At 40.9% G+C, this 14,424-nt stretch overlaps 2 protein-coding genes across 3 annotated transcripts; both read left to right on the top strand.

Moving 5' to 3' along the window:
• Positions 1-982: 982 nt before the first annotated feature.
• Positions 983-6,530, top strand: TMED2 (transmembrane p24 trafficking protein 2). Of its 2 annotated transcripts, XM_088532522.1 has the most exons (5): positions 983-1,208; positions 2,492-2,684; positions 3,059-3,079; positions 4,887-4,994; positions 5,791-6,530. In XM_088532522.1, the coding sequence occupies exons 1-5, from the start codon at positions 1,029-1,031 to the stop codon at positions 5,913-5,915; spliced, it is 627 nt and encodes a 208-aa protein (XP_088388648.1). In that variant the 5' UTR covers positions 983-1,028; the 3' UTR covers positions 5,916-6,530. The 2 variants fall into 2 exon arrangements, with proteins under 2 accessions (XP_088388648.1, XP_088388647.1); XM_088532521.1 differs by lacking the exon at positions 3,059-3,079 and having other exon boundaries at positions 993-1,208.
• Positions 6,531-7,678: 1,148 nt separating this feature from the next.
• DDX55 (DEAD-box helicase 55) lies at positions 7,679-14,311 on the top strand. Its single transcript, XM_010222146.2, has 14 exons — positions 7,679-7,786; positions 7,910-7,960; positions 8,048-8,134; positions 8,288-8,379; positions 8,484-8,546; positions 8,811-8,960; positions 9,132-9,321; positions 9,558-9,640; positions 10,064-10,195; positions 10,807-10,899; positions 11,579-11,693; positions 11,985-12,153; positions 12,763-13,055; positions 13,971-14,311. The coding sequence occupies exons 1-14, from the start codon at positions 7,679-7,681 to the stop codon at positions 14,136-14,138; spliced, it is 1,794 nt and encodes a 597-aa protein (XP_010220448.2). The 3' UTR covers positions 14,139-14,311.
• Positions 14,312-14,424: the final 113 nt, after the last annotated feature.

Below are 14,424 nucleotides of genomic sequence, written 5' to 3'. Positions count from 1 at the left end.
GAGAATGTGCTATTAGCCATACTAACTAAAACCACCTTGAGACAGATAAAGAAAAAAACAACAAGTAGTACTATATTGGTTTATACTCATGGTGTACTCAAGCTAGGGCCTGATCCAACTTGCTGCAGACAAGGCAAGTTTCTAGCGACTCAGTAGGGTAGGTCTTTACTCAGAATTACACAAGGGACCTACTGCGCTCCTCAGTTTCAGCACCTGGGTATTACCAGAAGTAGAACAAGAGGCGCTTACTTGGCAAACTGGGTTGTATAAATATTTCATTGGAAATCCAGATTGTGTTTCAGTCTTTAAGCCCTCTGACGACCATCAAAGTAACTAGTCATGAAAACAGACCTCCCTAAACTCAGGTATAGCCTTCAGCATTTCTGTTCTTGATAATTAGCACTAAAGTACGACCATTAACGGCTTTTTAAGGGCAATTTTCTTATGTACAGCTTAAAAAACTCTGTTTAAGCGCTATCGCTCTTGGGTGATCCACAAGCCTATCGTGACGGTCTGGCGGTGCTGGGGGCAGCTGCGGCCCGCCCGCGCGGCCTGACCGTTCCTGTCGCCGCTGCTGCCGCTTCTCGTCCCGCGGGCGGCAGCGACCGCCATCCCCATCGCCTCAGGAGGCGCGCGCCCCTGCGCGGTTGCCAGGCAACGTCCCCATCCACTCCGCGCGAATCGCCGCGCGCGCCCCTTCTCCCTTCCCATTGGGCCGCTCTTTCTACCCCTGCTCTGATTGGTCCCTTGCCACGGCGGCTCGGCCCTCCCTCCTTTCCCATTGGCCTGTCTCTCTGCAAAACCCCGCCTCCCGCAGCGCGGGAGCGCGCCCTTCTCCGCCTTACAAACCGGGTACCTCCCTCTCCGAGCGGATCCTTCGTGGCCACCGTAGTTCAGCGGGACGTGGCAGCGGGGGTAGCGGCGGCCTATGAGCGGCGGCCCCGTGCCCCGGAAGGGGCGCGGCGCGAGGCGGAAGCGCCCCCTCCCGCCCCCCGCCGCTCGGCGCCGCCGTCCCGCTGGGCTCCGCCATGTCGCCGCTGCGGGCGGTGCTGGCGCTGCTGGCCGCGCTGGCCGCCCCGGCCGCCGCCTATTTCGTGAGCATCGACGCGCACGCCGAGGAGTGCTTCCTGGAGCGCGTGCCGTCCGGCACCAAGATGGGGCTCATCTTCGAGGTGGCCGAGGGGGGCTTCCTCGACATCGATGTGGAGGTGAGGCGGGGCGGCCGCCATCACCTTGCGCCCGGCCCGTCCGGGAGGCGCGAGGCTGCCCCGGGCCCTGCGCGGTCCCTGCCCCCCGGGAGGCCCCGGTAGTTTGGACAGGGGCGGTGGGGGCGGCACGCTGCCCTACTGGGATGCGGGGCAAGGAGCCACTCGAGCGCGGCCCCAGCGGTCACTGGATTTCGGGGGCTCCTGCCTTGGGCCTTCTCGAAGCGCTCAGGCTGCGTCCGGGAGAGTGCCCGTCACTGCCGCTATTCCTACCAGAGGTGCCGGCGCAGGGAAGTGCCTTCCTGCTTCTCTTGTCCTCAGAGCCCTTCTCAGGGTGTTTTGCTCCTTGTTCCGTTAAACGGTCCCATTAAACCCATCATTGACAGGGGGAACCAGTAGGTTGATGCTTAGTGAGTGGTGGTGCTTGTTCTGGAGTGAGGCTCTTTCTTTTGAGTCAAAAAGCATTATCTTGTTCAGTTAGCTTGATGGTTGTCCTACAGTTCATAGATAAGCCTTTTCCTTAAAAAGCACCAAATCAGTAAGAGAATGATAAAAATTTCCTTTGTCTTGATGCAGACCAGGTAGTTGCTTGACTAATATAGCTTAGCCATCTGTCAATTGCCTCTGAGATTAGATTCAAATGTTTAAAACTCTGCACTGTTTTGGAAGTGGACATACAGGAATCTGTGAAACCCCATTTCAGTGTCAGCCCCTGGATTTGGTAGCTCTTAGGGAGGAAACCCCAAGATATAATGACCCTGAGCACTTAGTACTGCAGCCCCAACTCCGCCTGAGGTGGTAGCTGCAGCAGTGTGCCTGAAGCAGCACTGAGATGCTGGAGAAACTTTTTTTTTAATCTCTCTTTTTTTTTTTTTTGGCTTTCCTTCAGACATCAGAGATAAGCTTCCCCTGCAGTTATTAATTTGGCTAATGGCCAGGGCTGTAGGTAGATTGCGGTTCCCTTGTTCTTGAATGCTTCTTATCTTGACTATGGAAGCAATGTAGACCTTGGCTGGTAAGAGAGGCTTTCATATAACTTTCTTTACCAGGAGATAGATAGAGATTTATATACGTATACATCTATATATATATAGAGAGAGAGATTACTGGGCAGAAATCTAGGATTTCTTTTGGGCTACGGGAGAGAGGAAAGGAAGGTGATCAGATTACAAGTGCTATTGATAAGTCTGACTGGAGGACCTCAGCGTATGCATGCAGTGCTGTAATGATGCATTGAAAAACATTGCTTTAAATAAAATATATGATATTTTATTCTCCTCATCCAGATTACAGGGCCTGATAATAAGGGGATTTATAAAGGCGACCGAGAGTCCAGTGGAAAATACACATTTGCTGCCCACATGGATGGAACTTACAAGTTTTGCTTTAGCAACAGGATGTCCACCATGACTCCCAAGATAGTGATGTTCACTATTGATATTGGGGAAGCTCCAAAGGGGCAAGACATGGAGACAGAAGGTGAGGAAAACCCCTGGGAAGAACTTAACTCTGCCTTGGGAGCTTTTCCCTACATGCATGACTTTGGAACTTGACTAGAATTCTCAAAATTCCTGTTTTTACAGTCTGTCTAGCTAGCTGTTTTCTTGCACAGCAAAAATTAATGTGGATGTTTTTAGACCTCATTACACAACTTAATGCAAAAGCACCAGGGGATCACTCGTCTATCGGCAGAAACTAATGCTCTCATCTTAGTTTTTTTCTCTTGTAGTAGATTACTGCGTACACTAGTTGAGCTCTTTGATAATATATAAATTTTCTTAGCCATGTAAATTACTGTTTTATCTGCAGCCTTTTGTCCTGTACTTGTGTTCATCTCTTACACTTTTCTCTAGGTGGTGGAGATACCTGGGATGGTATGTGTACTGCTTTTTGAAAGCTCCTTAGCATCTTGTCTTGTGCATATGTTTATTCACTAACACCTAACGTCTGCTTTTTCTCTTTAACATCTGTTTGTAGCATGAGAATGTCTTTTTAATAAACTACATGTAAGGTCTGATTCTGAGTGATGCTGAGCACCTGCAAGCTTCCACTGAGAGGTTTGGATACTTGGCAGCTCTTGGGATCAGGTCCTTCATCTGTTCATGACAGTTTGCCTTCAGGCGATTGTGTATGGCTAACAGAAGACATGATCAGGAGGCTTAGGTGGAATTGAACTAAAGCACTGAACATCCAGAAATGTTAGATATTCTAGGTGGTGGTTGCTTTCTATTGCTAAAATAGGTGTTGTGTAATAAAGGACTTTTGGAGGCAACAACTGCTGCTTTTAGGTTCTGAATTCACAGTAGTGTTACAAGGGAAAATGTTGAAACATGTCATTTGCTGTAAAATAAATGATTATATTGGTTAACAAGCTGTAAAGTTTTATTTAGAAATCATAACTGTAGCTAGAAAGATAAGTTCTTATTTCCTATTTTAGCAAGTTTGTAACTGCGTGTGAAGTGAGTGCTTGATATCTCTTGAAATATTTAACAAATATCTAACTTTTAAGTTTTTTAAAGACTTGGCTAAGTCTTTTAGTAAGTCTGAACATGATATTTGAATAAGAATATTATTGTGGTTTCAGATTATTAAGACAAATGCTTAACATTTATTAAAGGTTTTTTCCAGCGGTCTCAATTCATACAACTGTAATCTTCTGTCTTATTAATAAACTGCACATACTGCAGTAGCCATGAAATTTATATTAGCAAAGTGAGTAAACTATTAATAACTATTAGTTAATCTATTCACATTATAGTAGCTTTTATCAGCTTTATTCTTTGGTCCTCTTTCTGACCATTCCACAAAAGGTAGATGTTTTGAATAGTTTTATTTTCAGCTTGTGATACCAGGTAGCTTTAGAGTCAAGTATGTCCTTTCAACATATGTGTTGTTTTTTACATCTTCATGCTAGAAAACTTCAAAAATACTTGAATATTTTATAATTTTTGTATGTGGACTTTTTTTGAACATGAAGGTGTTAAAAAGATCCTGTGACTGACAGATCTTTGGTCCTTCCATTTGCGGAGGTATCTCAAGCTTTCTGCTGTCACTGGTTTGTTATTTTCCTCCTCCTCTGTTTTTGTGACAATACCAGCACCTGAGGCCAGTTCTTGCCTTCCTCCAGGCCCCTTTGGCAATGTTTCTGCTGAGTGCTATCCTTGACTAAACAGAACATCTCAGCATGTTGTATATTGCTTCAGAAAGTCACCTTGGTTTGCCAACATCATGGTCATAAGCTAAATTCTCAGTCTTTCTATTTTGGCAAGCTTAACAACTAGTAAAAGCTGTAATGTTAAATTGTTAAAACATACTGGAGATATTAGCTAAGCAGGTACTAGTGAGGTACTGATGTGTGTTTTTTATATTCCGTTTTATTGAGGCATATGCCCATATTGGAAGTAGTCAGCACAGACCACTTAACTTGGGCATTCACTGTTTTGTAGCTGATGTGGAAAAAGATGTTTGCCTGATCATTATATACCACAGAGACCTGTATAGAAAAATACTACTATGACAACAAAACTTAATTTTGCTGCAGGGCTAGTTTTCAGCTGTACAGACTGCGTCTTTCAGAACTTCCTATGTGACAGGAAATTTAGTGTAACTGATTGTCCATTCTGTGAAACTGTCTTTTTGAGTCAATAACAGACTTCTTATGCTTCTGAAATTATTCTGCAGCTCATCAGAACAAGCTAGAAGAAATGATTAATGAGTTAGCAGTGGCCATGACAGCTGTAAAGCATGAACAAGAATACATGGAAGTTCGTGAGAGAATACATAGAGCAAGTATGTGTCTTTATTTAAGGGACTTTTTCCATCTCCCAGATGTGCTTTAAATGTTAATTTTCAAGTTCAAGGTTAGCATTTGCAATCTTTAAACTGGTTTACCTCTTGCATTATGAAGATTGCTACCCAAAATAATCTTTGCTTTATTGCTGTAAATTTCTATAATTATTTATAAATGGCATATTTGTGAGGATAACCAGTAGTAATATGATTTTCAGTGGTAGACTTCAGCAGAACTGTTGTTTCATTCTTGACCTGGCTTAACTGAGACAAAGTCTTTTGTAGATGGTTTGTTGCAATAGACTAAAACTACTGTAACTTCTGAGTAGAGAGTAGAGATTACCTCACATTCCTTCAATCTTTACTTTTTAAAATTCAGCCTTTTTTGTTTTTAATGCAATTGTGACAGCTAGGGTAAGGAGGGTATTTGTGGAGGCCCAGCAGGAATAAAGGCCAAATATCTTTTTAAAATAAGAAAATGCCCTCTGAATTGATGAATCTGCAACTAATGACTGGGGTTTTTTCTTGCTAGCTGTCTAATTTAAACTGCTGAATCTTTAAAACCAAAGATGAACCTTTAGAAAGTTGAATTTTCCCAGTTGCCTTTGAGGCCTGAAAAGATGGTCGTTACTTTGAAGAGGAAGTGGCTTCTAAAACATCTGTGCTGAGGTGGTATAGAAATTATCAGTGATCTAACTGTGAGGCTGAGGTGCAGTACTTCCAATGACACATGCTTCTAAACGTTTTAGATTTTTTAAATACTCTTCACTTACTTGGATTTTTTTTTCCTCTACAGTTAATGACAACACAAACAGCAGAGTGGTCCTTTGGTCATTCTTTGAAGCTCTTGTACTAGTTGCCATGACACTGGGACAAATCTACTATCTGAAGAGGTTTTTTGAAGTCCGAAGAGTTGTTTAAGAATGCTTTCCCTGATCCTGGATTTCAGTTCACTGTCTACCAAACAACTTGGTCACAAAAGAAGTCATTTAGTTTCTAAACCCTCTTTACTGAACTTTAAAACTTATTTGCTTATGTTTCTTCCTAGTTAAAATGAAATGTTTTTATATATCTTCTGTAGCAAAAGCTGTGCTAAAATCTCATCACTTAATTGGCCTAATTTTTTCACGGAAATCTGCCTAGTCTGTATGCTAAGCGAGGTCCAAGCAGGCTGCAAATGCTGTAATTCAACTGTAGTAGTAAGCAATGTTGGTGTCTTTTCTCTCTTTTTTTTTTCTGTTTCCATCAGTTCTTGCAGTTCTATCTAGGGAAACGGTACATGGCCCTAATGTGACTGTTGGCGTTTTTGACATCTTTAACCCTGCAGTAGATGTTATGAAATCTAAAGAATCTTTTTTTGCCTATACAAACTGCCAAGGAGAAACAATTGGGACTCTGTTCTGAAAGTGAATAGAAGACAGCTGACTACTTCCAATCTAGTATGTGTACCTAGTTACTGATTAAAACTTCTTCAGTAACTATCTTAATTATATCAACTTGTTTCCTAAGTTCTTTTTAAATTAAATACTTGATATCACAATGCATTCTCTCCTCTCATTACCAAATGTTCATCATGTGGTTTTCAGTTTTTCACGGGTTTATATCGAAGCCAATTGTGTGCAGTGTTCTGGCAAACAGTAGTGAACCCCTTGGTTTCTGCAGGTCCAAAGCTCAGAGTGTTGGCACTATCACACAGTGCTTTAGTGTTCGGAAAAACTGGATTCCTGATGCCAAAGGGTTAATGGTTCTGGGGGTTTATTACAATGCTATGCAGCCCTTGTATTTAAGTGGCAGTCTCTGCCATTTTCTGGTCATAATTAGCATAAAGCTGAATACTGGTGTGTTTTCTTTTTCAGGCACATGTAGATTTTTGTTTTTGTATAAAGTTACTTTTCTTGGTATCTGATGATGGGTTTAAAAATTAAAGAAGTGTCTGGTGTGGGTGCTGAGCCAGGATTATGTTGTGACTGATGTATATTAGTTGTAATCATTTTTGGGGCGGGGTGGGGTTTTTTTCCAGGGGTAGCCTCTACAAGTAACACACAACAGTTTTGTACAATTAATTTAAAATTTGTTACAGGTTTTCATGTTCCAGGTAAAGTTTTTTCAACCTTGGGCAAACACTTGCAGCAGTTCATCAGAAAGGTGGCAATCACACCTTATTGTGACTGTTGTGTGCCAATATTTTTGTGTAAAAAGAAGAACCACTCAAATTGAATTCAAGGATGTACATTTAAAATTGCTTGTGAATCTAAATATGACCCAGGTTCGATAAATAAACAAAATTCTTTAAGAAAAGTAAATTTGTGGTTTCTTTTTCCTTGATGCTTTTAAGAACCTACTGTTTAACGCTCGCAGTTGTTGGTTGAGTATCTTAGAGTGGCCATGAGAAGTTTGTTCACATACGGTCCTGCCTGGAGATGCAGGAGGAAACTGGAGGTAATTCTGAATCTAGAGCTCGGCTGTTGTTTCCGTCCCTGCTCTCTGGCGTCTGGTCCTATACAGGGTCTGTATAGGAGCTGCTGCAGGTCCTATGTTTTCTTACGTATTTTTTTTTTGGTCACCAAAGGTGGCGGCGGGGCGGAACGCGCGAGCGGCGGCGCCTGTTTCCGCGCGGAGCTGCCGCGGCCGCGCCGGGGTGGAGCCGGGCGGGAAGGCGGGCGCGGCTGAGGCGGCCGCGCAAGATGGAGGCGGTGGGGGAGGACGCCTGGGCCTCGCTGCCCGTGGCCCTGAGCGCGGGCGTCCTGCGCGCGCTGCGCGGCCTCGGCTTCGCCGCCATGACCCCCGTGCAGGTGAGCGAGCGGCTCCCCGGGCAGCGCCGGTAGCTCGGGGCCGGCACTTGCCCTCCGTGAGATTTAGCCAACGCATCGGGTCAAATTCAGCTCTTCACATGGTATTTCTGTGCTTCTTTGTAGTCTGCCACCATTCCCCTCTTCATGAGTAATAAAGATGTTGCGGCAGAAGCGGTGAGTGTGCTTTTGCTCTACTTGGTTTCCTCCTTTTTCTCGTTTCTGGAACTGGGGAAGGGCTGACTCTTGTTTTGCTTCTCACAGGTCACAGGCAGTGGCAAGACCTTGGCGTTTGTAATTCCCATCCTAGAAATTCTTCTTAGGCGGGAGGAAAAATTAAAGAAAATGCAGGTAATATTAAGCTCTTCGTTTCTAAATATCCATATATGTTTTTAGAATATGTAGATGAGATTAAGGATTTAAGTAAAAGTATGTATAAGGACTGTTTTACCTAAACCTTTATAATTTTCTATAATTTCTTTTTTATTTTTTTTTGTTTTGCAGGTTGGTGCTCTGATTATCACCCCAACAAGAGAACTAGCTATTCAGATTGATGAGGTGCTGTCGCATTTCACAAAACACTTCCCGCAGTTTAGGTGGGTGGACTTTAGACTTGTGACAACCAACTCTCTTCTATGATTCATAACCTCACAAAAAACAAAAATAACCCAAATGATTCTGTATTTTTTCTTTATTTTAGCCAGATTCTTTTAATTGGTGGTAGGAATCCCATGGAAGATGTAGAAAAGTTTAAAGAACATGGGTAAGTTGACTTTGAATATTTTCAACTGATGTCTGTCAGTCGTGGTTTTCTCCTAGTCCTTAGAGTTTTAGTTAGAATTAGGGCATTCTAAAATTTGATGGTGCTACTTAAGTACTTGAGTTAGTAGCAAACTGAAATTTTTGTGTTATTTGCTAAAATCCAGTCAATTTGAGCACAATATATAGTGTAATAATTGTTAGCCACCTTCTTCTAATCCTTAGCTTACACAATTGCAAAATTTCTGTATGTTCTTATCACAAACAGCGGGAACATCATTGTAGCTACCCCGGGCCGCTTGGAAGATCTCTTCAGAAGAAAAGCGGATGGGCTGGATCTAGCGAGCTGTGTGAAGTCCCTTGATGTATTAGTATTAGACGAAGCAGACAGACTGCTAGATATGGGCTTTGAAGCAAGGTAATTAACAAATTCTGGAAATGGTTCTGAAGTTTTTAATTAGCTTGTGGAAGATTCATGTGAATGAGCCCGGCCTACAACTGGCTTGTAAAATTAGTTTCGTTCCCAAGGTTAAACTTCTTCCTGAGGAAAGTGTCAGGGCATTTATGTGTTATGTGTGTTTACTTGCAGTTTAAATACCATTCTGGACTTTTTGCCCAAGCAGAGACGGACAGGGCTGTTCTCAGCGACTCAGACTCAAGAAGTGGAGAACTTGGTGAGAGCAGGTCTCCGGAATCCTGTCCGCATCTCAGTGAAGGAGAAGGGGGTAGCAGCAAGCAACACCCAGAAAACTCCAACACGCCTGGAGAACTATTACATGGTGCGAGCTTCTGTACTTCATGGTAGTCTGTCATTCCCCATCAATAACATGTTTAAATTTTGGCTAATTTTGGTGTCACTAACAGAGGACAGAGAAATCTGAAAGATACAAAGCTCTCTCAGGTTCTGTTAAAATTGGTAATAAATGGGTCCCAGTGAATGAAGGGAATGGGAAAATTATTTGTATCACATCAATTTTTTCTTTAAGAAAACCTTTTTCTCTTTTTAATCGTGTAGATATGCAAAGCAGATGAAAAATTTAATCAGCTGGTGCATTTTCTTCGGCAACACAAACAGGAAAAACATCTGGTCTTTTTCAGGTAATTCTCCTTGAATTTTGTTGTAGAAACAGTGTTGCATTTTATTGCTTAAATTCCAACAATGTGTTCAATGTTGAAAATGACATAGCTAGTTCTTGGCTCAGAGTGCTTGTATTTTATAAGGTGGTTGATTTTAACAGCTGTGTTGTAGAATATGGTGTTTAAGAAGCGAGGGAAGATTGCTTTGAGTGAGGTTTACAGTATACTTTAAAGAGCAGGCTATATGAATTTTATATGCATTTTTAAAATTGGGTATTGTTGACAATTACATATTATTTTTAAAATTATGTATTTTGGATAAAAATAGGCCATAAAGTTTATTTTGGAAAGAACCCAGACTGCTTTAGTATAATTCAGATTAATCAGATTTAACAATATCGCATAAGCTTTTGCTTTTATGCCTCTTTTTTTTAATTACAACAGTACGTGTGCCTGTGTGGAATACTATGGGAAGGCTTTGGAATCCTTAATTAAACAAGTGAAAATAATGTGCATTCATGGGAAGATGAAACACAAACGTAACAAGATTTTTACTGAATTTCGGAAGCTCCCAGGGTAAGAATATATGAATAGACTTCAGTTAGCTAAAAGTAGAAATAGTAAGGAGTGTATAATTGTACCTGACAATATACTTGTGCTAAAATAGTATTTTATTAGCATGTGACCAAGAATGTGGCAAGGCAATGCTCTATTTTACCTGCATAAAAGTATTCCTCGTAGTTTTGCAGGATGCTCAGCTACAAGAGGCTTGTCCTGTTTTATTGCATAGGAACTGAGTTTAAGCTTTTTATATTTAAAAAGAAAGAATTACCAAGAGAGTGGAAGAGTAGCTATTTAAATAATGTGCCCAAACTTTTAACTTTCTAGGTCTTTTAATACAACATAGCATTTGTATCAGCCGTGGCGAATGCAAACGGTGAATTAAAAATAGAACTTGTAATAGGGAAGTCATTTTTCTTAATGATATGTTGGCACTTTCATAAACCAGATTACTGTTTGTAACGTTGCATAGAATTTTTCTCATGAAAGCTGTAACTAGCTTATACCACGTGTTTCTTTTCAGAACATATTTTGTTCCTCCTTGTTCAGTGTAGCTGCAGGATACACAATTGTGGGGAGTTCACTAATCTCCAGTTTAATACGAGCCTGCTTTTTCTTCTTCCTAGTGGCATTTTAGTATGTACTGATGTGATGGCCCGTGGCATAGACATTCCAGAAGTACATTGGGTTTTACAGTATGATCCACCTAGCAGTGCAAGGTACAATTCCACATGTTAAGAACCTATATTCTGCTCTGCTCATGTTACTGTACTGTTGAAATACAAATTGGGAAGTTACTGCTGTGGGAAACACATTTAGTCTATGCCTGAAAGTTGGTCTGAATAAACACACGGTGCTCGTTCAAGGGAGGCTGGAACATGACAGTTTTCTTGCAAATGTCATGACTTTACAAGACACATAAGTGACATTATGTATGTAAGTCGTGGGTGTATAGTATAATTCCATTAAAATGCCTGTTGCCACTTAGAGACTCTCTGGTGTAAGGGATAGTACATAAGAGTTAATGGGAGGTGAGATGTTAGGGTGAATGAGAGCAGAGAAGACCAGAGAAGCAAGCACAGAGTTGTTCAAGGATGATGCATTAAAAGCTCAAATGAAATGAGCCTTTCCTTGCATTTTAACTTGCTAGAACTCACTTAACTTCCCCCTCTCAAAGAGATGCACCTTTGCACATTCCTGAGAATTGAGAGTGAGACTGTATGTCTGTTGTATCATACTTCAGTGGTTCCTATGGGTTGTTAAAATTACTAGTTTAAGTCAAAAGTACGCAGCACTCTAGATTTGTCGTTCCATAGGACATTCCCTTTCACTTTCTTTCTAATACTTTCCATAGCAAACTGAGCGTCTCCCGATAACCAGCTCTATGTCATGTTTCAGTGCCTTTGTGCATCGCTGTGGGCGAACGGCACGGATTGGCAATGTAGGCAGCGCACTGGTATTTTTGCTTCCCATGGAAGAATCGTATGTTAACTTTCTCTCAATCAACCAAAAGGTTAGTAGACTTTTCTTTCTCCCCTGCAAATGAGCATGTAGCTTGATGGAGCATTAGATTAAGGCCTTGCCTTTTAGGGACTGTGCTGTGGGAGCCCTTCTGGGTGAGAACAACTGTTTGTGAGGCTTAATGGGCAGGTTCAACCAAATAAAAAATGGTGTAAGGGGAAAGGAAGGTAGCTATACTCTGCTGTCAAAGCTCACTTAAGATTAATTAGAGAAGAATTCTTAGTTTGAAGCTTTTTAATTCAGTTTTAATCATTCGCTGAACTTTTATACTTTTGGTTTTCAGTGTCCCATGCAGGAAATGAAACCACAGAGAAATGTGTTAGATCTTCTTCCAAAACTGAAGTCTATGGCCCTGGCTGACAGAGCTGTCTTTGAGAAAGGAATGAAAGCCTTTGTGTCCTATATCCAGGCTTATGCCAAACATGAATGTAATCTGATCTTCCGAATAAAAGGTAATTCTCAGCAGGGGTTGTTAACTCTTTACTATTCTGCAGAATTTGGTTTAGCAAAAAAAAAAAAAAAAACTGTGTTATTGTCCAGAAGATAAAACTTTTGATTCCTGTTCTAAGAGCTACTTTCTGCAGTGTCATATGCTGACAGTATTTGACATCATCGGTTTGATGTTATCTGATTGTGACCGATTTGTGTAGCTTCTCTTTAAATAAGGTGAATATCCCATTTTACAACAAAAGGGGATGCTAAAACTTCATGTTTCTTTGTCCTGGCTGTTTCTTCTTTATTTTTGAAACACGCTGTTGGAAATCAAATTCAGAGAGAGCAATTAATTGCGAATTAAACGAGATGAACTCATCTCAAGTCATTCTAAAAGCCTGAAAAAGCCCCTGAGAAATACAGAATTCTGAAAGTCATGGATCACAGTTTGCTACAGAAGGTGCTGCTGAAACCAAAACTGGCAGTAGAAATAAATAGAAGTGACTTTGTTTTGTTACTGGTATTAAGCTTAGAAGCAAGCAATATAGTAAGACTTCTTTCTGTGATTTGCTAAATCAGGTTAACTTTTCATCTTGCAAGAAACTGACTTTATAATCTTATTTTAACAGATCTGGATTTTGCTAGTCTTGCCAAAGGTTTTGCCTTGCTGAAGATGCCAAAGATGCCTGAACTAAGAGGAAAATGTTTTTCAGACTTTATTCCAGTCACTATAAATACAGACTCCATTCCATTTAAGGATAAAAATAGGGAAAAGCAGAGACAAAAACAATTAGAACAACAAAGAAAGGAAAGACAGGAAAATGGAGGGAAGAAGAAATTCATAAAGAACAAAGCCTGGTCAAAGCAGAAAGCCAAAAGGGAAAAGAAAAAGAAAGTATCAGCTAAAAGAAAGCGTGAAGAGGTAAACTGTGTCCATTCTATTAAACTGCATACCGTTAAAACTGCATGTGTTCAGATGGGAAAAAGAAATGGGATTTTATTTTGACAGGAGTTTTTGACTATTGACTTTCTAGGAACTCTATAGGCAAAACCTAAAAAGTTTTAAAGATGTGTTTTTTTTTTTTTTAAAAGCTAAATCCTAAAGGGGAGTACTTGGCATTTTGATGGTAGTGAATGCTGTGAGCACAGGCATATGTTTCACTTCTCAGAGGTCCAGGAGCCTGGGATGATGGTGGAGAGGAAGGATGGTACTTGAGTTTTCAAATTTTCTTAATTTACAGCAAGTATAGCAGAATTAAAGTCTCTCACATGGCAGTATCCTGCTTGGATACTCCTGGCAAAATACATGTTGTAAATATCCTTTTGGGGTAGGAGGAAGCACAATGTCTATTGTAAGAATTCAAACTCCGTGGCTTGTAGAATTCAGCACAGGCAAAGAACAACAATAGAGCACTTTACCTTTTAACTGAAGAAAGGGATATATATAGATATATTTATATACATATTTTTAGAAGAACACACACTTCTGATTCCTTTTACTTTAAGCCCAGACTTTCCTTGGGAACATCTTATTATGTAGGAATAAAGGTTAGGAAAAGCCTACTATCCAAGTATCTAATGAACACTTTTGTTACTATCCTTTCACTCATTCTGCTGTTTACAAAGCACTTTGAAACTTTCACACAGTGTCATGTTTGCTATTTGCTTTACAGTAGTATTAACTAATTCTCAAGTCACAGTGCAAGATTATTAATGAATATCACATAGCAACAGATGACAACTAATGGAAAGACTAGTACTGATCAAATAGGAAGGGCATTCCTTGGCTACTCAGCTCCACTGTTATGCTTAACTGCTGTTTTTCTGCTGTCCACAGGGTTCTGATATTGAAGATGAAGATATGGAGGAGCTGCTGAATGACACCAGACTCTTGAAAAGATTAAAAAAGGGCAAAATTAGTGAAGAAGAATTTGAGAAGAGACTGACAGGCAGTCAAAGTAGACTCAAAGCAGAAACTGTGTCTGACTTGGAGTCCAAAGACTGACAGGCTTTTTCTGAAGAGCCTCTTTAAAATACTGCCTATTTCAATAAAACTGTATTTTTATAACAAGATAGTGATGCAGAGAACAAAACTGATCTAATTTCTTCCTAGAAAAGACCTGGCTTCCACAAATACTTATGTAGAAGTATAAACAAGCCTGCATTTAGGAACAAACCTCAACTGCTGATCTTGCACAGCGTGTCAGGAGCAGATTTGTGATAGCAGGAGTTTTGTGCACTCTTATTTTGTTCTGTTCAGGTAGGTATCACATCTGTCCCAGATCAGTAAG

Source organism: Tinamus guttatus, unplaced genomic scaffold (genome assembly GCF_059628265.1).
Source record: "Tinamus guttatus ecotype Peru unplaced genomic scaffold, ASM5962826v1 Tinamus_guttatus_pri_ptg000459l, whole genome shotgun sequence".
In the NCBI taxonomy this organism is placed as follows: Eukaryota; Metazoa; Chordata; class Aves; order Tinamiformes; family Tinamidae; genus Tinamus; species Tinamus guttatus.
Note: the sequence above shows the minus strand (reverse complement) of the source record. Positions and strands in the feature narration are given on the sequence as shown.